We start from the raw sequence: 26536 nt of genomic DNA on the forward strand, positions 1-26536 counted from the left end.
CAGGGGCGTGTTGATGGCCAGTTACTTCACTGGCTTGAGGATATTGGAAGAGTTCTAGACAAATCTTGGCTCCAAAACTCCTACCGAAGGACCGTAAGCATATAGTTCTTAAGAGTTCAAAAATGTCTGAATAATCACTCTTGTCCAATTCCTTGTTTATCTTGCAGCTTAGACCCAAAAGAAGATTGTTGTGTGGCAGCTGAAAGCGTTCAGGTAAGAGTCTGTGCTATCCCACACTGTCCGTTAAATGATGCCAAAGTTTAACTCGCTGCTTTCTCTTTTTTTACAGGTGCGGTGTAACAAGATTTGGCGTGCTGGTGAATGATACCTGTGGCAGTAAAATAAGGTAAGTATGGTGGCAAGAGATTGTCCTTGTTTGTTTCCCCTCGACTCACCTTGTTGTTTTCTTGTCCCCCTTAGGTGCTGGAATGCGGCAACATAATGATGGAGACAGCGCCGGATCGTAGAGATGGTGCGAGGAACGGTGAGTATGGCGCGGCGCTGCTGCTTGCGATGCGACGTGTTTTTAAATAAAGTATTTGTCTTGTTCAAAGGTGTGATGAATCCGGAATCATGTAAGAAACCCAATAATGTTCTTGTTCTAACCTTTCTTCTTCTTTCCCCTTCTTTCTAGGTGCTCTGGACTTGAGGCAGGCGTCGCACGAGGCTGGATGCTGACTGCAGGCACGGTGAGCGTTACGCTGCAGGATGCAAAATAATGCAAAGCGTATGCTCCCCTTCAGGCGTGGTTTAAAAAACCCTCCAAAGTAGTCCCAGGTAAGTATTCCTCCACAACCACAACCGAGTAACAAAATAGTCCCTAGGTAAAGAAGTCCCTTCCAAGCCTCACATGGGCTTGGATCTCTTGCAGCATGGTCTGCATCAGGTAAGTTTTAACATATGAGCCTGGCGTCTATGGCGCCAGGACTGTTCCCCCATATGAGCTTGGCGCCATAGACGCCAGGACTGTACCCATATAGCCCCTAACAAGGGTTGCTGGGCTTTCTCTGGGTAACATGATGCCTGCTTCCGGGGTTGTTGGACTTGGTCTGGATGCCCGGGGGTAGGCATCATGACAATAATGTCATTAGTGAACACGAGGAAGCAGTCCTTAATCAACAAAAGAACAGTTAGATGAGATTTTTGATGTGAGTGAACCTCTTTGTCTTTGGAAATGTATGTCAACATGCAACATTCACAAAGAGTGGTGCAGACTTTTAAAAGTATTTCTATTTGCTTTTCACAAAAATATAAATGTGAGAACAAATGCCACCAAATGGCATTATAAAAATGTCACAACTACAATCAAATGTGTCGAGAAGTCATATTTCAAATTGGAATCTTCTATTGAAATGTCAAATGACACAGCTGAACATGACCCAATGTTTTCAAAGAAAATAATCTTTTTAAAGTTTTGCAAGACAACCCTGCCTTTAAATCTGCTGCCACTGAAAAGTCTGAAAAAAGTATGTGTCTCCTGCCTATGCATATGCTATAAATCACAAATCTAGAAAGTGGAAATTGACCAAAAAGTGCATAATGGAAATGACAACACTTAGAAAAAACTCTAGTCTCAAAAAAGACACTGGGCCTCACTACAAGTTTGGTGGTATTTCAGCAGTAAATCTGACAGAATACCACCAAATGGATTTACCGTTTCCACCACTTGGTCTGGCAGAACTACTGCCGGATTAAAAGTGGTGGTAGGCCATGTTAGTCCCTATTAATTGGAGTCCAAAGGACTCCATGGGGAATTTGGCAGAATCACCCCCTGTGGTAATTCCACTGATTTTGCCGATTTTCTGCGGTAAGGCGGCAGATATGCACTAAAGAATATGCTCCTTTAAGTACAGTTGAACACCTTTTCTGAAAAAAAAAGAGTATCAAGCTTGTGGAGCCCCCCCACAATCATATATTTTGTGTGCGTCAAAGATGCTCCACAGTTTGTAAAAGAAAGTGACAGCTGTGTAATGGAATTTATAGAAAAGCTGTTCACATGTGCTATTATTACAGAAGCTAACAATGCAGAGCTGTGGGCTAAAGGACTACGATTCCATGTGTTTAATTGCAGCAAATACTGCCAATGTAAATATAAGCACAAAGCAAGTTGTATAGAAAGTGCAGGTTTGGATTTCCAATGCCCATAGTACAGCTTGTCAGGTAAACAGAGTGTGTCTTCTGTCCACCATAATGTCACTGGCAAATCACCCAACAACACATATCACCTCAAAAGATATGAAGCGCTACAGTTTATAAATGACTATAACCCTGTCATTGCTCAGCTTTGGAATGCAAACACTAATGTTCAATATGTAGCTGATACCACAACAGTGGTTGCACAATGTTCTACAGCTTACTTGACCAAAGCATAAAAGGGCAATGCAAATGAGGTTTTGGCAGTTTTGCACACTGACTAATGGCCCAGTCAAAACCTCTGACTTTTTGCATCAAAATGCTCTATTATAGAAAATGTGATGCCTACAAAGCTTCCGATTGACTCTGTATGGACAAAGAATCAACCTTATTTGACCCAGCCTTGGTCCTGCCATTACTAAAATATGAGTGCTAAAGATTATTACTTCTATAGAAGATTGAGCAGAAAGGTTGCAAGAAAGTAGACATCCTCAAAACAAATTTAATTGACACGTATTATCCTAAGAGGTTTAGTGAAGGGAAATCTTGATGTTTTAAATTAAATGTTTGTCCAGGTTGCCCAGTGAGACATGACATGCCATCTCTCATCAACCACATGGAACTGTATTGGCAAACTGCAAAGAAAATGTTATTGTTTTACTTTTGCTTTTCGCAGTTGCTTTTGCCTTTGCATAATGAGGGAGAGCTGCTTGGAAGTTGTGATGCTTTTGAGACAGCATTTGAGGAAAGGAAAGTAAGTCTTGTTTGCTCAAGGTTTAATCAGTATTTAGATATGTTACAAGAGGAAATTCATCAAGTACTGGTGGTAACAGAAGTAGCAAAGTATTCTCCTGATAGGAGTCACTGCAGAGATCAAAGTGAGCAGGAATGGTCTAGTGAGTGTTCCACTACCTTTTTACAACCATTTTCCCCATTCTGGAGCTGCACTTTTTGAAGTGAAAGCATACCTCTTCACTTTACCATCCATTAGCAGGTGCAGCTAAACTGTAATCTAACTGTACATCGATGAAGCCTAAAAGCCATAACATGGATAGATTCTAGCTGACTTCATCTTAGCCAGGGGAAGATGGAGGAGGTCCTGCTAAAGCTAAGAAAGAGTTTCTGCTCAACTCCATTTCTCGCTGATGTTTGGAAAACATGTCAAATTATCTCACGTTAATTGCTAAAACCATATAGTTTCTAAAGGTCCGTGCCATTTGCAAGGGGTACTATTTTAATATTGGATGGCTTAATAGGATTTGTCCATTCATGCCTCTGGACATGTGTACAGTTGTAGTAGGAACCTTCTGACTAGCCACTTGAACTCCTGGGATACTTCTATGGAAATTATGAGTAGACTACACATGGCTCAAAATGGATTGGTTTCTAGATATAGGTAAAGTGATCATGACACAGCTGTTCACAGGAACCGGCTGTGGCCTCCAGTAGAGTAGAGAATTCAGCTTAAAAATATTTGCATCCTTTTCATGTGCATCCATGGGGCTGATCTTGCTTACCTTAAGAAGAGCACCCAGTATATCAGAGGGTGGGACCTTTGGTCTATGGAGGATCACACACTGTTCATGCCTAAAACTTTCTGTCAGTTCCAGTGGAGATAAGACTTTCAATCTTGGGGCCCCGAATTTGGAAGAAGTTACCACATTCTGTTCATGATGAGAAAAAAAGAAAACCAATAAAGGTGCAACTCCTTCTTTTGCTTGTTCAACCCAACTTGACTGCTCAACCCACCCCAGCTCTAATGCCTTGTCATGTGTTGCACTATGCGCCCACCTACTATGTTCCCTGTCGAGGCCACAGATCCACAACTATTTTGTTTACACTTCTACCACTGGGCAAAATTCTCAATAAGGAAGTCGGAATGTTCTTGGTGACTCCTAGTTCAAACTGATGTTAAGCTTGCCATTGAGGAAGTTGAACATACCATGAGACAAGCAAAGGATATAGATATTGGGCCTCATTACGACCCAGGCGTTATTAGCGCCATGGTTGACGCCGGTACCTTACCGATTCCGCCATGGTGGATGGCGGAATTACTGCCCCATTCCAAGGTTGGCGGGGCAGTAATTCCCCATTCACCATTGGCCCTTCCCCATTCCCATTTTTGCCCCATAGGGCTCAATGGAAATGGGGAAGGCGGTAATTACGGTACCACAAATTGCGGTACCGTAATTACCTCCAAGGTCCCTTTGCGGGTCCCGTCCTTAACGGCTGGTAAAACCAGCCATTAAGGGAGGACCTGCAAAGGGACCTTGGAATTGGGCAGTAAAGGATTACCGGCACCAGTGCCCTTACCAGTACCGGTAATCCCTTACCACCTGGGTCGTAATGAGGCCCATTGAGTTAGATACACACGTATGTGATCTAAACAACAAGTAGAGATACATATATGAGGAGATCAAAAATAGATTAATTCCTGGCTCATAGCATGCAAACGTTCAATGCACTTGCGTGAAATGTCGTTCTTTCTTGCTGCATGTAATGTACAAACTGAAATAGGAAAACACATTCTCCTTCAAGCTTTCACATCCTTAGGCCAGCAAGAAACAGACTGCACTAGGTCATGTGTGGTGAGTGCCCCCACGGGATTGCCAACATTTAACAGAGGTGTGAATCTACATTGTTGTTGATGCTAATAGTGGAACAGGTAACAAGTTGGAATTTAAGAAACCTTCAGCCGAGGCACCCCTGAAACATGGATGCTTGCTCTAAAAGTTTTCATTGCTAGTTTTTGTTCATTTGAGAATGCAAGTTGTTCTCAAAACTGATTATGTTGTACTATTCGGAGAAAAACATGTTCTTGTTTTTGGTGATCTCCTACAGTTAATGCCTTTGAAAACACATCTAATCTTTCAGACTCTTAGTTCAAAGGATACGCAAAAAGCTATTGGCATTATAGGCAATTTTAATCTGTGGAAATACTTCCACTACAAAGAACTTGCTGTCAATATGAGGCAATCTGTAGCTTTTTAATGCGCAGAAATACTTAAAAGTGTTTGCATTTGAGTACTAGGCTGGGAGGATAGCTCAGGGACAACGCGTTTGTCTTAGATACAAGACAACACATAGCAACACAAGTTCGAATCCTGGGCTTGCACTTAGAAACCTACCTGGTATTAAGCACGTTATAAAGGAGCAATTATAATTATAATTACTTGATGATGGTGTTAAAAACGTTCTAAAGAGTAGACACATTTGAAATATATATGGGGCAGGTTGTACTGGTCCTTATATTACGCTGTATCTACAACAGAAAAAATTCCATATGTTTGTTAGATGTGTACTATTGCAGAATGTGATCAATTTATTTATGTGATGATGAGCTTTGAGATAGAAACAATTATGGAATTAAAATGTGTTGGTGTCTTAGAAGGACACACTGGAATTAAATAAGAAAGCACAGGTATGTTTAATTCAGTTAGAAAAATCGACATCTAAAGCAGCTGGTCTCAAATCTATTTTGAGACTTTGCATTAAGTGCTGAGTTATGGATAAGCGAAACTTGTGGAAACTGGCTTGGTGAATGGGGTAATGGGAAGGGTACTTGTTTTTGGCACTTTTCCACATAGTACATCAATTGAGTCTAGTTTTGTGAAATGTGATTGTATTAGTATGCATCAGCTAGTAGGCAGAACTTCAGTGTAGTTTAGGATTTTTAAAGACATGTTTGGGAAACGTGCACAATATCCGTTGCGCTCTGCCTATTCCGTCACTGTGCGCAAACCGTCCAGGATTGACTTTAGAAGATGGGCTGATTAATATAGACCACACAGTTGATAAAGAAGGTATGTCATGCATTGCGTGGTGTCTGTTAAAAATACAGCAGGATTGTATTTGATAAGCTCTGATGTCTCGAAAACCATACCTGATTGTTCCTGTGTTGAAGAGTACAATCAGCTACTTATGCTGTAGGCTCACAAGCTTGTCTTTTCTTAGACCTGCAAGAGTTCTTGGTCAGAAAAATAAACAGACTTTACACGCAATGAAGTTACCTGCTACCAAACCTGGCGAAGTTGCCGCAGTCAAAAGTGTTCCTAAACGTTGCTAGTATGCTTTTAGTAATAAAACAAGGTTTGACTGTTACTCAAATGAAACCGTATGTCTGCTGTTTCAATTGACAGGCTTGATGTAGTCAACAAGTAAAGGCTTGGAACAAGCTCTCTAGAGAGGACTGTACACCCTTAAAGGTGTAGTAGATGAAAAGCCAGGTCAAATACATAGTGCATCTACTATATGTTATTTATTAGGTGAAGAATCTCAACACACATACTTTTCTGTAAAAACCCAACCGGATGTCCATGAGTTTCCTATCAGTATCCTGGCGGTAGAACACAGACAGAATATGCCTGTGGATTCTTTTACTGAATTATCTTGTGAATGGATTCATGATTGCTCAACCTTTCACCAGCAAATTGTTTTGGGCGTTTTCAAAGATTGATGTACCTTTCAGTAGTCCATCATGAAACTGTGCAGTTTGTAGGTCAGGTGACAAATGCTCACCAGGACATAATCTGTTTTCAATTGCAGTTCTTACCTCCAACCTCTGCTTAGAAAATTGGGGTGTAAAGACTATTTGTTGATCATGCTGAAAAGATATCGAGCTGATGGAAAAAAGATAGATGAATGCACACATTTTAAACTTTGTACAAGGTCAGGTATCTATTTCCAAAAAAAGTTTAGGACCTTATAATAATATTCCACAAGGGTGTTTCCATTATTAGTGGACACTTTACAATGTGGTATGCAATGATTGTGTAAAATCAAACATGTCCAGATTGCCGAGGGATTTAAAGAATGCTTACTTATTATGTTTGGAACCAAAGTTTTAATTGTGTTTTTAATTAACTAAGGACTAAAGAGAAATCTGTATGAGGAAATAATGGAACAAGTAAAGTAATTCTATTGCTGCCACTCTACCACTGCATCACTGCACTGCCATGCTATGAGTTATGCGATAAGGTGGACGTTTAACCATGCTATGAGTTATGCGATAAGGTGGACGTTTAACCTCCAGCAGAAAGCTGGAGGTAAAACTTCCACCGTCAGGCCAAAACTTGGTGGATTTACCATGCGGTATTACTGATCACAGACAATCTTCAAACTAATCCCTGTGTACTCCAAGAACGGGAATTCACACTGCCTTATAACCTCTCATGATCCCTTGGTAATGCCATGGGACAGATCGGCGGTAATGGCAACTGTGCTGGTAATTCTGTGGATTTATTGCTGGAATACTGCCAAACTCGTGATGAGGCCCAATGTTTCATGATAGTCCTGGCCTTAAAAATGTTTTGCCATCATTTTTTGACAATCCCCTCACTGACAGTGGTGATAAAAGTTGTAAAATCGACCAAAAAAGCATTAATTGAAATGCCATTCAGAAATAAATACTGAGGAAGCCTTCACAGCTCCCGCATTTAGAACTTTGGTATGGCATGGTGTGGCAGGCAGGGTGCAAATGCAATACATGTATAGGTAAGCTGTTTGGGGTAAAGATTCACTAATTACACTGTGTAAACTATAAAATCAGGCTGGCCGGCTCTTAAAATTATTTCCTTATATTCATGAGTGAATATGAGAATGCATTACTTACCGTAAAAGCATTTCTGATGGTTGTATCTGCTTAGATTCACATGCTGTGCATAGGTCCGACATCCAGTGGTCACTGCGGAGTATTGCATCTTGTTTTTCGTAGTCGAAAAGGGGACGTCGACCAGGCGTGTCTGAAACACTATCCCTATAGTGACGTGCGTTGTACCCACAATCCCTCACGCGTCGAGGTCCCTCTGTTTGTATTTTTTCTGCCCTGAGGGAGCCTTTTAGACGTGAGTGAGTACAGAAAGAGAGAGATATATATAAAGGAAGTCTATGTTCCTTCCATCCGAGCGGGGAGGAAGGGTGGGCGCATGTGAATCTAAGCAGATACAACCATCAGAAATGCTTTTACGGTAAGTAATGCATTCTCTTCTGATGTTTGTTAATCTGCTTAGAATCACATGCTGTGCATAGACTAGCGAGCAGTACCCGGAGTTGGCGGTGGGTTATGAGAAGGAACAGTAGAGAAAAGCTGTCGTAATACTGCCTGTCCCACCTGGGAGTCAGATCTAGAGTGTGTATCTAGACAGTAGTGTTTTGTAAAGGTGTGCACAGAACTCCAGGTAGCCGCTTTGCAGATGGACTCAAGGGGAACATTTGCAATGAATGCTATGGATGCCCCCGTGCCTCGAGTAGAGTGTGCTCTTGGCTTAAAGGGTAGTTCTCTCTTAGCAAGAGTATAGCAGAGAGTGATGCATTGAACAATCCATCTAGAAATAGTGGATTTTGAAACCGCATCTCCTTCTCTTCCTGCTGCCACCGAGACGAAGAACTGATTAGTCTTCCTCAATGGTCTGGTTCTTTCCATGTAGAACATGACCGCCCTGCGTACATCAAGTGTGTGCAGAGTCCTTTCTCCCAAATTGGAAGGATTTTGAAAGAACGTTGGTAGTTCTATAGACTGGTTTACGTGGAATTTAGAAATAAATTTCGGAGCAAACCTAGGGTGAGTGCGTAGAACCACTTTATCTTTGTGAACTGTAACAAAGGGGTCTAGAATAGAAAGAGCCTGAAGTTCACTTACTCTCCTGATGGAGGTGATAGCTATTAAAAAAGCAGTCTTAAGAGTAAGATGTTTAAGGGATGCTTTGTGCATGGGTTCGAATGGAGAGCCCATGAGTCTGGTAAGTACCACATTAAGGTCCCATCCGGGAGCAGGGTCAGCTATCGGGGGGTGTATTCTTTTTACTCCCTCCATGAATGCCTTTATAACTGGGATCCTCCACCACGACACTTTGAGTTGGGAGGTGGTGTATGCAGAAAGTGCCGCTAGGTGGACTTTAATGGAGTTAAACACTAGGCCTGAATCCAAGAGATGGGTCAGGTATAGTACCACATGTGTGGGAGAGCAGTCAATAGGGTTGATGCTTTTACTCCTGCACCAGATGACAAATCTCTTCCACTTGCTAGAATAGCAGTGGCGAGTGTTCGTTTTTCTGGCTTCCCTGAGGATGTCCATGCATCTTTGCGGGAGTTGTAGATGTCCGAACTCTATGACCTCAGGAGCCAAGCTGCTAAATTCATGTTCTGGGGGCATTGGTGCAGAGTCCTGCCCTTGTTCTGAGGTAGCATGTTGTACGGGCAGGGGAGTTTTACTGGGGGAGATAGAGACATCTCCATCAAGTGAGCGAACCATGGCTGTCGGGCCCACATTGGGGCCACCAGTATCATGGTCACTTGTTCCTGGTGCATCTTGTGCACCACCTTGTTGAGAAGGGGAGTCGGGGGAAAAGCGTAAACAAATTTCCCTGACCATTGCATCGATAGACCGTTCCCCTTGGATTGGTTCTGGGGGTACCTGGAGGCGTAACTTAGGCATTGAGAGTTCTCCAGGGTTGCGAACAGGTCTATTTCTGGGAATCCCCATTGTGTGAAGACGTCGAAGACGATGTCTTCGTGCAGACGCCATTCGTACTCTTCGGGCAGGGGGAAATCTCTGCTGAGTCTGTCTGCCAGCAGATTGAGTTCCCCGGGTACATGTAGTGATAGTAGGAACATGTCCTGTTTGAGAGCCCACTTCCATATATTCTGGGCCAGTTTGGACAAGCCTGGAGAGTGGGTGCCCCCCTGCTTGTTGATGTAGTACATGGCTGTAGTGCTGTCCGTAATGACCATTACTGTCTTGCCTTGTAGGTGTTCTTGGAAGGCTTTTAGCGCCTTGAATACCGCTAGTAGCTCCAGTAGATTGATGTGTTTGGATGCTACGTTCGGAGTCCACACTCCGTGAGCAGTCTGATGGGATAGGTGAGCACCCCATCCTGTGAGGGATGCGTCTGTGGTTAGAGTGGCTTCCGCCGCGGGTGTGGCAAAGGGTTTTCCTTTTTCCATGTTCCCCTTTGTCCACCACTGTAGCGAGAGAACCAAGGCCTGCGAGACCACCACTAGATCGTCCCATTGTCCGCTGGCCTGACACCACTGGCTGTTGAGCCACTCTTGCATTGGGCGCATGCGCAGGCGCGCGTGAGGTACCAAATAAATACACGACGCCATCATTCCTAGCAAGCGCATTGCTTTGCGTACCGTCACCTCTCGGCCGGTCACATATTGGGGGATCTGAAACAGCATGTTTTGGACCCTCTCTTTGGAGGGGAAGACGAGGCCGTCCCTTGTTTGAATTAGAGCCCCTAGAAATTGTTTGATTTGACTGGGGTCTAGACTGGACTTCTTTTCGTTGATGGAGAAGCCCAGTTGGAACAAAAGGTCTACCGTCTTTTGGGTATTGGAGAAACATGTTTCGTAGGAGTCCCCTGTTATGAGCCAGTCGTCGAGGTAAGGGTAAACTGGGATGGACAACCTGCGCAGGTGGGCCGCAGCCACTGCCAGTACCTTTGTGAATACCCTTGGTGCTGAAGCTATACCGAAGGGTAGCACCTTGAACTGGTAGTGTTTGCCCTCTATCATGAACCTTAGGTATTTTCTGTGCGCTGGCAACATTGAAATATGAAAGTATGCATCTTTCATGTCCAATGTTGTCATGTAATCTCCCTGTGAAAGCAGCGGGATCACCTCCTGTAAGGTCACCATACGAAACTTTTGGGGTTTGATAAACTTGTTCGCTGGGCGCAGATCTAATACAGGGCGCATGGTTAGATCCTTTTTGGGTACAAGGAAGTACACTGAATAAATACCTTCCGTTACCTGAGATAGAGGCACGACCTCTATGGCTCCTTTTTCCAGCAGTTGTTGTACTTCTTGAAGAAGGATGGCAAGATGTTCCGGCGTCAACCGCCGTCCCCTCGGGGGTCTGTAGGATGGGGAACTGTTGAATTCGATACAGTATCCGTGGGCTACGGTGGAAAGTACCCAACGGTCTGACGTTATCTCCTCCCATGCAGGAAGAAAGGATGTTATCCGGCCCCCGACCGGTGTTGCATGGGAGGGGACGCGAATCTTCGCGTCACTTGGAGTTGTTGGGGGCTTGGGAGCCTCTGGGGGTGGATCCCCGACCTCTCCCTTTGCCCCGGCGTTGGCCTCTTTGGCTGTACTGCCCACTATTGGCTTGGTAATTGGTGGCAGGGTATTGCTGATGGTGACCTTGTTGTTGTTGCCGTTGGCCACGAAAAAAGCGCTTGTTGCCATAGCCGCGTCTGGTAGTGGGCTTAGAGATCTGGTCAAGAGTCTTGATAGTGTCGAACTCTTTTTTGGCCATCTCTAGGGCTTCATCTACCGCTTTTCCGAAGAGGTTGGCGTCCTCGACAGGTTTATTTATTAAAGACGCCTGTGTCTCCGGTTTAAAGCCTGAGTTGCGCAGCCATACATGGCGCTTTAGGAGTATTCCTTGTACCAGGGAACGTCCTGCTGTTTCTGCCGCGTCCAGAGAGTTTTTTACAATGCTCTGGTTCACTTGTGTTCCTTCGCCAATAGTCGACAGTAGGCGTGTACGTAAAGGCTCCGGTGCTTCCTCTGCGTCTTTGCGCAGTTTGGCCCACTGCGCGTCTGCGTAGCTCGCAAGCAAGGAATTGTTGTTGGCAATTCTTGCTGAGAAGGCAGCCGAGGAAGTAACTCTTTTTGCAAGGGCATATAGCCTCTTGCCCTCCTTGTCAGGGGGTGCCTCACTGGTGGAAAGTGGTACCCCTGCCCTCTTTCTAGTATTAGATACAACTAGGGAGTCCGGTATGGAATGTCCCCTAATGTAGAGCGGGTCTGAGGGTGAAGGAGCGAAAAGTTTCTCAATCCGTGGATTGACCCCTCTGATCAATGCGGGAGTGGACAGCGACGGGGTGATCCTCCTTTTAACTGAGGCGAGGAGTGGAATGGTCTGGCTGACCGGGGGTTTTTCTTTAATGACTCTTTCTACAAAGTCTAATTCTGGAGAGAGTTCTCCCGTGTCCAGTTCGAAATGCGCTGCTGCTCTGCGCAACAGTGCATTGAAAGTAGGCTGATCGGCAATTGGAGACGTGTTCCTAACTGGAGAATTATCCGGAGGAGTTAGATTTAGGGCATCAGTGTCGGAACACACTGATGGTGATTGCCAGGGGTGCGAAGGTCCTTCTCCTGGGCTAATCCCGAAGCCTTCTTCTATAATGTCTGTTCTGTCTTCTAGACATTCCTCCTGGTTCTGTCCTTCGTTGTCCATGAAATCATCTTCTTCCTCGAAGTATTGTTCCTCCCCAGTGAGGTCATATACATCTTGGAAGTCTGAGGCTGTGTCCAGCAGGGGATCGACCAGCCTCGGTTTTTTGGCTCTGGGGTCGTCTTGAGGCCCTTCTCTAGTTCTTCTGAGAGTTAGAGGGGCTTGGGTACTCATAAACTTTTCCATCCTCTCCATACAGAGGTGGAGTCTCTCCATAGTTTCATGGGGTACCCCAGAGCGGTCTAGCGGGGGAAAACTCGAGTTGTCTACCTCGAAATGGCTCGACCTCTCCCAAAGCGTCGAGGAAAGTGTCCCGTCGCCCTCCTCAAAACCCTCAGGTGTGTCGGGAGACTCCCTGACTGAAGGGGGTAGTCCCTGCTTTCCTTCGGGTGTTTTCGGCGTATCCTTTGATCGATGCGTAACGCTCGACGAAATCTTCGGCGTACGCTTTTGGGCGTCGGCTACAACGATCCTGGCTAAGCTATCGGCGACATTCTTGTCGGCGGAAGCTTGAGTTTTCGACGCTATGGGTATCGAGCGCTGTACGGCGGTCTGCGCCTTCTGTTGATGCGCACCGGCCGATGGTTTGTTGGTGGCGCCCTTGTTTGCCGAAAGCCCAGTCGCAGGTCGCGGCTGCGGTTGCGAGAGGGGCTTCGAACCCGAACGGTCCGAGGAGGCCGCCGGTGGAACCTGCGTCTCCTTGGGCGCCGAAGCTCTCCTCGACTTAGACGAAGAAGAGCCATGGGTTGTGTGCTTATCTTTATGTGAATCTTTGTGTGCGTCAGTGTCGCCGGGGTGTTCATCCCCATAAGCAGGGCGTGAGCCGAGCCCGTCGGGGCCGGGGACAGACGACGAAGCGCGTAAGCGCTCCTTAGAGGGGGTTACGACTTCCGTGGCGGAGGTCGTGTCATCGCGTTCCTCGTCACTGTCGGTGGTAGCAGCGGCGGGTGAACCTTCGGCCTTCGACATCGCGTAGGCCGCCCACCTTTTAACCCTACGGTCTTTTAGAGTTTTAGGCTTCAGAAGCCGACAAGCCGCGCACCCTTCCTCTTTGTGATCGAGGGGCAAGCAGCGGTTACACCGTGAGTGCTTGTCCTTCCAAGTGAATTTGCCTTTACAAAGTGGGCAAAACCTAAATGGTGTCCTCTCCATAGCAGAGGCAATAAATCGCGATAAACACCCCCAGGGAAAGGAAGGGGAAAGGGAAAGGCATTCTCAGAAAGACCCAGAGATGTCCCACGACCCCACTCTCCCTACTGTATATGGCCAGCGAGGCCAGGCCACGTGTTCGGCAGCGCCGAAGATTTCCTCCGCTCGACCCTCCGTCGACGATTTTGCTCGGCGGAGAACAGCTACACTGCGTCGAGGGAGTGCTGTATTAATCTTCGTAGAAGAAACGACCAAAGGTCGAGGGTTGCAATGTCTCTCGAGGAGCTCCGCGTGAAGGCGACCAGAAGCTGGGCGGAAAAAAACAATCTGAGGGACCTCGACGCGTGAGGGATTGTGGGTACAACGCACGTCACTATAGGGATAGTGTTTCAGACACGCCTGGTCGACGTCCCCTTTTCGACTACGAAAAACAAGATGCAATACTCCGCAGTGACCACTGGATGTCGGACCTATGCACAGCATGTGATTCTAAGCAGATTAACAAACATCAGAAATGTTTATATTTGTGGAAATTGTCATTGTTGTGCTTGATCAAGAAAATATCAATTTAACTGGAACTTTCCAAAATATAATTTGCATGCACGACTATGCGTTATCAAATGTTTTACAAACTTTAACGCCCATGTGAGCCTGCTTAGTGGGTAGCAAGGCTATCTTATGGGTTGGAGGTGTGAACTGCCCCTTTTAAGCAGCAGCAAGCAATGTCTTTGTTGGTGCGATGGGAGTGCTCAATGTGTTACAGCAGCCAACATCTTTGGGGCAATAGTCAGCACTAAATTCTAGGGGTACATCAAAGACAACTGCCAATACATTTACTTGGTGTCTCTCCTTCAAAGGGATCCCCATCGGTCATCTTATGGTCTTTAAAATCCAACTACTGGGGTTGGGGATGGTCCCTCAAAATGCTAAGCTCTGGGCCATGTACTTTGCTTCTTGCTACATGTCTCCACTGGCCAAGACCAGTGGCACCCGGGGCTTCAATATTGCAGATGTGAGAATGAGCTGCGGCTGGATTTTAAGAACATGGAATGCTTAAGATAAATGATTGGCAGCTGTGGCTGTCTGAGGGAAGGAAGAATTGACGAGCTTAACTTGAATAATTTGAAGAAGTATCCCAGGAGAATAGGGACGCCCCAAACCATCGCCTTTAGTTTATATGCCAAGGAAAACTTGTAACTGGTAGAAGACTATTCCGACAGACCTCTGGCCCCAAGGTAAAGAGTGGTTGGCCATTGGGACCGGCAAAGGGTACCCGTACAGTTACACAGATGTGTGACCAGACAGAAAAACTTGGTTGGACCTAAAAAATGCATGCATATTGCCAAGTCTTCTGAGCAGCTTGTCTGGAAACTAAGAACTGACTTAAACAGGCAGAGCTATTGCTGAAAGAGTGTCTCTGCATAATTAGCACACATGCAGCTTTATTGGAAGCGGAGATAATTGGCATGTTCAAAAGGAGAGGCTTTGTATGCACATATAAAAAGGTAGAGGCAAGGGCCAAGAAGTTGATGGAAGGAATGTGAACTCAAAGTTATTTGAAGTTATATTTTCCATAAGACAGTGGTGCTAGTTTGTTGGTAACTGACCTGGGCATATTCAGAATGTAGTTGGATGCACATGAAGCATGATTAGACCTACAAGCATCTCCGGGCGCACGCAACACTGGGTACACTGTATGGTGACATAACTCCTATAATAAATGCACATGAAGGGTTCAGGTTTAAAAGCCTATTGCCTGGCAACCTGAAATATTTCTTCTCCATGTGTATTCTGCTGAGCTGGTCAGGACTACTTTCCTGCTGCTGGAACTTTCAGTGTGAATGTGTAAAGGTACCTTTGCTAGTTAGAGCCGGCCCAGGGGCTACTGAATCACAGCTGCCTGTCAACTGGTTCCTGCACCAGAAGCACTTCTTGAGTCACTGCATGCCTCGGTCTCATTGCAAACACTCTTTTCCCTCTTAGTCATTGTTCCGGATTTGTGTTTATATGTCTAGGCCCTGTGATCCCCAAGTAGCACTCGCCAGCCAGCGCATTAAGTATTAGCAATAGGATCTCATTGAGAACAAGCAATTACAGCAGAACATCATTGCATATCTGGTGCAACTACTAGCTCTGAGAGTTTCCCATTACCCAAAGAAGTAACAGCTGAGTACATCTCTCACCCTCATCCCTTGCATTGATTTCCTGCTCTGGCCTATAGTAGCACATGTTTCAGTTGAATGCACTGTCCTTATCCTCAAGATTATTCACCATTAACACCTGCCAACCTCATCACATGATGTGAATCCCTCTATGGCCACTGCTCATGACCTGTGAAATATATGCAATGGAAGCCTGTTGCATTAAACGTTACACTGTTCATAATGTCCTTCCCGCTTTGGACATCACCTGTGATCATCCCCCACGTAGTAAAATGTCTAAAAGTCCCAAGGTATTTTGTTTTCCAGCAGGTCCACCTGCCACACACTGATGGCCTAGCTCTTGAACCTGCCCACCCCACGCCCCAACCCCTCAACCTCTACAATAGAACCTCAATAGACTCATTGGGCTCATTTAGGAACCCCTTATTGTAGCGCCCACTGACATAAATAGTAGAGGCAATGCTTATTCTGACTGCTCCAGTTTGCTCCCTCAATGCAATCCTTTGGTGGTATTTAAATAAAACATGTTTACTATTTTTTAAAGCCTTTTGTCTGGACGTTCAATTCTTTATCACATCATTGTATGACATTGTGCTTCCTGCATTGCCCAGCACATCTGGAGGGAGTAAGCCTTAGGCTCATCCAATGCTACCATGAGGAGATGCACAGGTTGTTCATAACTTCCCTCTATGTTTGTAAATTGCTGGTGAAGTGGTGTTGTGAAGACGGCAGATGTGCATTCATCCTCTATATTCTCTCTATCTCTAATCAAGTGGCTTCCTCACACCCGATAACAAAAGAGTTTGCGCGATGGTGATATTCTCTGGAAGAGCATTGGATGGAGCAATGTAGCCAAGACTTTACTGTATTTAGGAGCAAAAAAACACACATTTTGGAAATGTTGGACTGAAAAAGAAAACAACATAAGTTCCTAGGTACATACGCGCTCCATTACTTCAACAAGTTAGGCCCTCGCTCAATAAATATGAAATGAGACATTTTTAAAGTAGCATTGCCTCTCACAGGATGACTCCTCGTGTGGTGCGACCAAACCTGTAGGTCGGTCACATGAAGAGGCAGCTGCGTGTGCACAGCCTCACACGAAGATAGACACACACACACATGCTCGCACAGATGCAAACCAGATCTGTTCCCCCACTGGTGGGATGGTCGGTATTTATTCGACAGACATTAGTGCGAGGGGACAAGATGAAGATACGTATGGTACAAGTTGTGCTTCAACACTTTTTAACATTCATATTCCAAGGAAAATAAAGATACATGTCAGAATAGTACTTTTTGTTAGAATTTTTCTATGAAAGCTGTTTTTTATATCATAAATAATCATTGTGGAAATCAGTAACAAGAACAAAAAAGAGAAAGGACGTATATTGATTTCAATCATCCGTATCAACATTTTAATAATTATTAAATAAAAAAGAAATAGGAGGTGTAGGAGGAGTCTGTGACCTCAGGGATAATATCGGAAAGAGCAGGGCGCTATAAGATATGTTTAAGGGTGAAAGGGCATGGTGTACTGTATGATGGAAGCAAATGATTGAGTGGTGTTATGGAAATGGGGCTTCCCACTAGTGCTGGGTGAACAATATTATCGATTCACCAAATCACCCGCATTTTTTGTGTTTTTGTGTTTCCTGTACATTTCTCTAAATTTCTGGAGATTCATCCAGAAAAAGTTTAAGATCATAGGGGGTCATAATTAGGGCACTTCAAGGCAGGGCAGGCAGCTGCCATTCCCCATAGGACCTCATAACACGCCCCAATGCCCAGCTGGGGCATGCTAAACATGTTTACTCTTTTCAGGGCCCTTGCACTGGAAACAGAAAGTTTAAATGATTATTGGGGGTCATGGAGGGAAGAATGTGGAGCAGTGATGAGAGGTGAGGAGAGTCTAGCCATGCATTTGACGCATGTGGTCGGTTTCTGGATCAGCCCCCCCGCCCCCCATCTATTCTCTGGACACCAATCATTTGGCCATTTGGTACTGTTACCCACATGCACTTGAGGGTCGCTTTTAGGGAAGTGCCCCCGCCTTACTTTCCATGTGCATTCAGTTCTCTGGCATGAGAGCTTCTTCAGTGACATCCAACCATACCAGCCTGCAGAAGGCACCCACGCTGGGGAACTAATATTACTGGTAAGCAAACTTTAAGGGCAGTCTCACCAACAGAAACTAAATTCCTCCACTGGCTGACCCTCACTAACTCATTCAAGCAGCTGCTGCCCTTAAAAGCCCTGGCCTATAGGTGTATCTCTGGCTCGATGCGAGCATGATTGTGCCCAGGCGTCATGTCCGCCTCCACCACATGCACGCTGCTCAAGATTCTTTCTGCTACAAACTGGCCTTTCCCTTACCCACGATTTATGCATTTCACCTACAAGCCATTGCTTTTGCAAAAACGTAGACTTCTGCCATTGGACTCGCTCTTCCACTTCTCTTTCGGTTCTGATCCCTTGTGGCTTTCCACCCTACATTGCCACTAAGACTGCTGCCCTCCAGATGCCTTTGCTGACTCACCATGCCTGTGGCCACGACATCCTACTCCTGCAACACCTATGCGAGCATCTCTCCAGCCTCTTTCAATTCACTACCCTGCTTGACCTCCTTCAGTCTACTCCTGCATCACATGCTATTCCCATCTCAGCCCATACCACAGGTCAAACCTAGGCTATCTCTCCCAGCATCCTCTTACACATCTGATCCTTCTAACACATTTGTCAATGAAATTGCTGATTCCTGAGTTTCTCGGCCTTGGCAGGCAGGGGTATTCACTATGCCAGCCCCTCATAAATGGAAGAGGTATTTTATGCATTAAGCACTTTGTTGGCCAACCTAGAGTATGGGTAACATTCCAATATTATTATAGGATGTAGTCAGCTGAAAAGCGGCAAGTACATGCCCATTACTTCATAAATAATAGCAATATTTAAGAACATGGCTGTAGAAATGTACCATAGCCAACAACTTTCTGGGGGAATTTAGGTTCTAGCGGGCATGGTCTGATGCCAACTACAGGGATTTTCAAGCATTTTCTGTGAAAGAGTCCTCCATTCGGCCCAATGGAGTAACTTTGCGGAAAATGTTGGGGGGGGGACATGACATCTAAACAAAAGGTGCCCCAGCCAAATGAATGGGGACAAAATGGTGTGCTATGAAAGTTGGGGGGGACAAACACCCCTGTGCCCCCCTAAAATTACGCCCATGATTCGGTCCCACGTTCCCAGGGCCCTGATCTAAGGTGAGGCTTCATTCAATGATGTTCAGTTAGTGGGATTTATACAGTACACGACATTTGCAGGGTCTCCGGGTGCTCCGATGTAAAATTGCATCAATTACCTGAATACACGGGCCCACCCTGAATTAGGCCTAATAGCACAAGTGGGCTCTTGGTGCAGCGGGGCATCTACGAGTGGCTTTAGGTGCAATACGCGAGGTCCTGGCATGCTGATCCAGGCTAGAAGTGGCACAGTGATGGCTTTCTGGCACAGGAAGCTGAGGCAAGCATATGTTAAAAAATGAGCATTGACCAAATTTACTCAGAATAATGACTATGATATTGCACTTACTTCACTGCTCAGTGAGGGGTAGTGGATGCATAACTCACTTGTACAAGTACGTGCAATATTTGACAGTCTACTTGCGTTTGGATTTGATCAGATTGCTATGTATTTAGGTTGAGGGAGTGAGCAATTGTATTAGATCATTTTTATGGGAAGAAGGAAGAAATGACAGATGGCCTTTATTGTGGGCCAGCCAAATAGAAACCTAAGGGCACAGACGAGAAGAAGGAAAGGAAAGTGTAAAAGGCATTAGATGGAAAGAGAAGAAAGACTTTGGTGCAGCAGCGGAAAAAAAGAAAAAGAACCTGATACAAATACAAATTCCAAATGCTAAACACTGAGTGCAAAACATCACTGAGACAGAACATACACTCTCCTCCTAGGACACCACTGGTTGGGTTAACGATGAGGGAATGCCCTGAAGAGAGGGTTGCAGCAAATTTCACAGTCAGAACAGGTTCACTAAAGGACAACGGGAGCATAGGGGACAGGCAGGAGCGACAGTCTATGGGAAATGCAGGGGACAGTGAGTCTAGCCAAGCGGGGGCCTGGGCGACATTTTGAGACACTTTATTATTATTATTTTTTTAATTTTTTGTAATTGCGTTCAATACTGAAATATCAGAGGCTCTGTGTACATCGTGTTTATTTATTATTTTATTGCAAGCAAGTGACATTTGACACACTACACTTCTCAAAGGGGTGAATATGGCAAACTGAGATCTCTGTTTAAAACATACTTAAAAGGGACGAACTCTTCCTTACTTTTTTTTGATCCGATATTTGATGTAAACATGTTTGTTTACTTTAAAGTGCTGTCAATTAAAAATCAATTCTGGGGGAAGAGGTGTTTTGCAGACTAGAGCAGAGGTAACATAAGCCACGTCCTCTTGACAGTCTTCATGACCCACCACTGAGCAGGGCGGATGCGAGGTGGTGAGAGCCGGCGTGATCTGTTCTCCATAGCGGGGCCTGGCTTGGTCTCAACCAGAAGAGGAAGATTTTTATTCCGCAGTACATTTGGGGAGGAGCAGCGAGAGACGAGAGATTTGCTGTGACCCCGAGGACCATACTCACTTTGACCATCACACTTGATGCACACGTGCAATTTGTAGACCTCGCATTCTATGCCCCGCCCATTTCTGTTTTAGGAAAGATTGGCAGCTGGCAGAGCTACTAACCTGGACGTAACTAAGGACTTTCCTTTGTCGAGCAGCAGCATCCTAGTGATGGAGGCCGTGGTGGGGTCAAGAGTGGGGCTATGCTTCAACAGCAATCATTCTCTTTGTGATCTATAACCACCACCATCAACATGTTTCCTGCAACAATTCCGAAAGAACCGATACAGTCAAGATGTCGGTTCTGCAGAGAGGGCAATGTGGGACACCATACAGTTCACTTTTGCCCTCGTGGAACCATGGCATAATGTGGGCTTGAGCAAGGCTGGAAATACCTCCCATTACACTCCTTGAGTAGGGTAGGGAGTATGGTACATCTGCCATGGTTGGGAAAGCTGGGCCTCCATTTCCATTATACTGGTTGGGTTGGGCACAGTATGTATGTCATACTTCCCTACTTGGGTCGCACGCAAGTGGGACAGGGAGGGACACATACTCCCAAAAAGGATTTACAAGAGTTGGAATCAGGCACACTGGCATTTTTTCAGAAAAGATGTGCATCCCTCATTCTAAAACAACTGGGCAGAGTGGGAACTCCATGTGTCCCCAAAGACGTGGCGCGACGGAAGGCTCTACGTCTCATCTCACATTCTGCCATACCACACAAGGGGGGCATATAACAGCGACACTGCTTCAGTCATTAGACATTGCCCTGCTTCATGTTCATTAACAAACCACGGTTGTTTGTGATTTCTCCATGGACGATCCCAGATGGTGATGGCCTTCCCATGATGTTTGCCATGGTTTTCCTTAGGATGGTCTCCCCCACATATCTTGTTAAATTATTAACTCCATCAGGGCCCAAGGATAACGGGTTGCATATTGCCCACCAGACAGGAAAAGCTTTATTTACCATTCATTGTGCAGAATGGCATGTTCTGCTCCTCAGGTAGATTTGGGTATTGTTTGGGCAGCGTGCACGGTACAATTTCTTAGGCCTCATGGGAACTACCTACCCTCTATTAAGAAGAGTCAAGAGTAGGCATAGCATTCATTGCCAAGTGCATACAGTAGTGCATGTCATGCAGCTTGTGGGGCTATTTAACCTCCATTTAGAAGAACAGGGCGAACAATTAATCAGGCAGGATGGGCCATGACCTTCGTCGTGCCTCATGGGGTAGACCGCTCTTTGGAAAGACCAGGACACACCAATCGTTGGGATAAATATAGCCTGTTATGGAAGGGAAGTGCAAAATACACCATTTATAGAGCAAGGTGGGACATTACACTCAGCTGGCTGTGTGGAACACACCACTTTGTATGTGAGATGACATGTACCTCATTGACCCTGGTAGGACTTCTACCTTTGTCAAAGATATATATATAGGCTGATCGAGACATGTCCCTCATGGAGAAGCTTGAGACATAGCTCAGGAATAATAATTGGCAAGCTGCCTGTCTCTACTTCAGGAAACACCTGTCCACGTGCCTTTCATGGAGGAGAGGAGCTCTGGTTCCTATGAGTGCACAGCGACCTCAGTTTGACATATTCACCCAAGAAAATAAAAACCTATAGAACCAAACTCAAACATCTAACCATGTATATATCTAGCAGCCATTCCACAGCATGCATTCCTTTTACAAGGGAGAGGGTGGGTGCAGGCAGAGAGCCACAGAGCAGATAGTAAAATAATGATTCCATCCTTGGAAACATAAAAGAGGGACAAAAACATCTCAAACCATTCTCTGCCAACCATTTCTGGCTGGCGTCATACTCCTTGTCTGTGAAACATAAGTGAGAGATCTGGAAGATTCTTTCTTCGCTGCTTGCTCTGCCCAGGACCGGAGTCTTCTGCCGGGATTGAATCTGAGAGGCTCTTTAGGATGTCGGCAAGAAGCCTGATTCTTTGAGGGCTATGAGTGAGATTGGGGGTTGGTTTAGGCAGTTGCTGGGGAGCTGGTTGGAAACGCAGCAATCTATCTGGGGGTAGGAAGATCCATTTGGGTGGAGAAAGATGAAGTCGCAGGGAAATCTAGCTGCTGATTTCTTCATCTGCTTTGTTCATTTTCTTCAGGGCGTCCAGGAGTTTCTGTGGAGTGAGGACATGTGTGGAACCTGGAGGAGAAGGAGGGAGGAAAGGGGACGGAGAAAAACAGTGAACAACGTGCATTTGTGTGCCACGCCCTTCCTCTTTACTAGATGAGTACCTATCGACACTGTCCCTGCCCACATGCAACCCTACATTTTGCGTCGGCAGAAAACTATCAATTCTCTTTCATGATGCACAACCCAAACGTAATGCCATTTCTATGGCTACTGCAGCAGCCACTGATTTAAAGGAACTCTCAGCTACAGCACCAACACCAGCATGTGGAGAATATCTGGGGTGGTTAGAAAGAATACGATATACAGAAAGAACCTCTGGGGCACTGAGAAGTGATAGCAGAAGCTGGTACATTAAGATGAGCCTAACCCTTTGACTATCTGTTCAGCATATATTACATATGTATATGTCCAGAAAAAGGGATCCAGTTTTGCTCTTAGGGCGTATTCATATTTCCTAAATTCTCTTGGGAATCTGAGGTTTGGCACTCTGGGCCCCTGTTGGCAGTGCTTAATTTGTAAAAGAAATAAGTGCCAGGGCCCAAATATTTAGTAGCACTCCTTTGACACTGTGGGTGGGCATTTCCCCACCACTGCTGCCACCACCCATAGCTGCTCCCCACAGTGTTGACATGTTTGGGGTTCCACTACAGCTCACACCTGCTCATTGGGGTTGATGGATGCACTGACCATCCCCATTTCATAATTAAAGTGAGTCCGAGACAATAAGTGCCAGGGCTCAAAATAGGTGCCAGGGCTCAGCCCCCACACATTAAGCACTGCCTTGTGGTCAGGCAGCCAACATTTGAAATGTCTCCTGAAGTGGCAACTTCAATGCTCACTGTGCCTCTTTTCAGAATACTAGCCTCTGAGACCTCTACTCAAGAGAGATGCTGCCCTCCAGTAGTGGGTCCAACAGAAGGCCCCACTAATGGCAGGATAGTGTTTAGCTGGGTGATTTTTACACAGTGTCTTAGTGCTGCTGCGACATTTAAATGAGAAGGCACTCCATCTTCAGACTTGGGAAGATACAAGAACCGCTCGGGTATTTGGGGGTGGGAGAGGTATGCAGGCAGTCTGAGACTTCCATCTCGCTGTAACTCTTGTATACGTGAACACCTTTTTATGCAAAAAGATGCATCAGCGGCAATGACAAACATGTACAGTAAAAATGTTGTGGATACCTGGTCAAGTATCAAATACCACCCTTTGCGAAGAGAAACTGCGGCATATTGCATGCCCTGCGCAAATGGCGATTAAGCAATATTGGGGAGGGGCATGGCACACTTTGCTTACCTTTTTGTTGTTTTGAAATTAATTATAGAAAGTGACATTGTGCTAAACATTGGTACAGGGAAACCCCCACTTGTTTTATGTGCAATAACAGATGTTGTTTTCAGTTTGAGACAGTGGAAACATGGTCTTTTTTGCTTTGTAATGTTTGTGGCCATACCCAAACCATACCCTAGAATAGCAGTAGTGAAAAGGGCCAGGTAAAGGTAGCCTAGGTAAGGCAAGTGGGTACATTTCACCAGTCTCCACACTTGATTGCACGGGTGTCCTGTAAAACACATGAGGTCTTCTTCAGTCTGAGAGTAGGCCCCATGGACGGAATCAGCTGCACATGTGTTAGGGTTATTTCCTAGCAGGTCTCACCGAAATCTTGGCCGGAGTGGAGCGGCTAACGGAGACCTAGCTTATATGACTCGACAGGAAAGGGCACCGTATGAGACTGGGAGAGTCATCATGTCCAAATCTATCCCACGGTTGCTATGGCCAAGGAAACCTGCCAGTCTGTTCTCTTCAAGGGGGAGTAAGTGCGTGTGCCTTTCATTGGCTTCATTAAAAGATGCCTCTGTGTCAATGTCCTGGCACCACCATGACTGCTACTCTGTAATTCATGAAGGTAAACACTTTGAGTAGTGTTTTCCAGTACTTAGTACTTCAAGGTATGTTTTTCAGTGTCCTTCTGGCGTTCTTAAGGATACACTCGTGGGTGCTCTTCTGTAGGGCAAGGTATATCTTTCAGTGCCCTTTTGCGCCACTTTAAGGCCATCCTTCAGAGGTCTTCTGTGATACCTGAGGGTGATGCCAGACCTTTACACTGGTGAAAATGAAATGGTACATCAGTGCATTAGGGCTGTTTTCCAATTTAATTTTGTATGCTTAAAGGGGCAATCCCCATTGCCACTTTCTTTTTTTCTATTCTGATAAACCTTCTTTCAATCTACCTGTTTCCCCCGGGATATTGTCAAAAAGGGAAGGTGGGAAAACTTTACTGGTCACCGATATAAAGATCACCATTGGTCTTTCACTGATGACAAGACATGTCACCCTGATGGGACATTGCTCAGTACTAGGCATAGCACTTCACTGTGCATTCTGCAACATAATGTCCTGGCACTTCAAGGCACGTGCATGACAGGCCTTCTGTGGCACATCTATGAACATTCCTGAGTGCCATGCAATTGTTCTGGCAATTACGTCATTGAGTGACTAGTACTAGTACTTCCAGGTCCTTACTTTTGGGCCTTTCTCTATTACTTCTAATGGAATACTTGAGTGTCCTTCGGTGGTATGTGTTATATTGAGCTATACTGTTTCATAGCAAAGTGCCATTGCATAGAACTTCAACATCTCACTTTCCTTGCCAGAGTATATCAATGTGAATTTCTGAGCACCTACCAGTCCAAAACATAGCCCAGAGTATTGTTCTTTAGTACTTTTTGTAGATTTAGGAGTGTTCTTCCTGCAGACCTCTAGATAAACTGTTTTGCCCAGGGCTCTCCCCGAAGACCTGAAAGGTACATCTATAAATACTTTTTGTCAAGGTTTCCCCCAGTTTACTTTTAAAGTGTTATTAGGAAACAATAGTGTTTTTTAGGGCTATTCAAGGAATAATATTCAGTATTTTATGAGTTTTTAAAAAGATGTCACTTATTGTAAAATACGTATTCCTGACCAGGATGTTTGATTGATGTAGGTGTTGAGCAATGAGGTTGTGTTTAGCTCAGGGGCAACATGCTCGTCTTGGAAGCAAGACGTCACGGAGCACCACAGGTTTGATCCCTGGGTCCGCGCTTCGAAACCTCTGGGTATTAAGCGCGTTATAAATAACCTATCATATCATATCATTTGGCAGTGCCGTTGACAGGGACCGAGTTTCCCAGACAGCTTTCCCTAACACTTGTGCTCAAAGGTCACATGTGTGAGGCAATCACTGAATCTTGAAATCGAAAACACGAGGGACAGAACTAAGCCTCTTCTCCATTCTCTGTTTGTAGAGTATGCTTAGAGCAGTGGTTTCCAAATTCCTTTATGCTGAGCACCCTTTTAGGTAAAAAAACTGTTGATGGGGTCCCTCTAAATGCCCAAACTGATTATATTTTTATTAAAAGCAGTCATCATCCTCAATTTTTGAAGAGCCTCAAGTCACTCATGCTAAATTCTCGTGTGCATATTTAAGTAACTATGGGTCTCACCCTAAGTTACTCGGGAAATCCAGACGTGGACCCTTTTGCCCACTATTCTTAGAGAGGCACAGCTCCACCCTACTGATGAGGTCCAACCAGACCGAAACATGTGTCTGGGGTTGCTGTTGGTACTCTTGTTCAGAGGAGAATTGCCTAGCATTTCTGTGCTGGACTGCGCCAGGGCAGGACAAAGACTGATATGTTTTGGCTATTTCTCCTCTGTGAAAGATAGTGAGCTAAAGACTCTGGGTAAGTCTCTCATAACCATGACAAAAGGACTAATGTCTGTCAATGCCTTGTTAATTTGCCTTAGGAGGGCAGCCCCGCAGGTTAAATACATCTGACACAGAGGAGCTTTCATTGGATATAAGAGTTCATTCAAGTGGGCAGTTGTGGTCCTGTCTCCTATAATTGGGGATCCTTATCATGCTACACAATCATTGGGAGAGTAGCCATTATCTCCTGGCAGGATAGACTTAGATCTTCTCGGATGCCAAAGACGGCTTGGAACAACAAGTAGGCTTGAAGGTTGGTTACAGACAGAGAGTAAATACAACAGGTGTAAGCAGATGTGCCAGAAACATGTGCCGACCAAGAGTGCCTCTGGTTCCAACTCCAAATTTGCAAAC

General features: G+C 45.3%; 1 protein-coding gene across 2 annotated transcripts in view; it reads right to left on the minus strand.

The window, feature by feature from the left end:
* Positions 1 to 19841: 19841 nt before the first annotated feature.
* Positions 19842 to 26536, minus strand: part of STXBP1 (syntaxin binding protein 1) — a 229372-nt gene continuing 222677 nt past the window's right edge. For both annotated transcript variants that reach the window (XM_069609688.1, XM_069609689.1), the window contains one exon: positions 19842 to 22446. Coding sequence is in view for 1 of the 2 variants with exons in the window: in XM_069609689.1 (XP_069465790.1) it covers positions 22364 to 22446 (83 nt within the window). In the remaining variant the exon portion in view is untranslated. The remainder of the gene's footprint in view (positions 22447 to 26536) is intronic.

This window comes from Ambystoma mexicanum, chromosome 8, assembly GCF_040938575.1.
Source record: "Ambystoma mexicanum isolate Mex_15411 chromosome 8, UKY_AmexF1_1, whole genome shotgun sequence".
Taxonomy (NCBI): Eukaryota; Metazoa; Chordata; class Amphibia; order Caudata; family Ambystomatidae; genus Ambystoma; species Ambystoma mexicanum.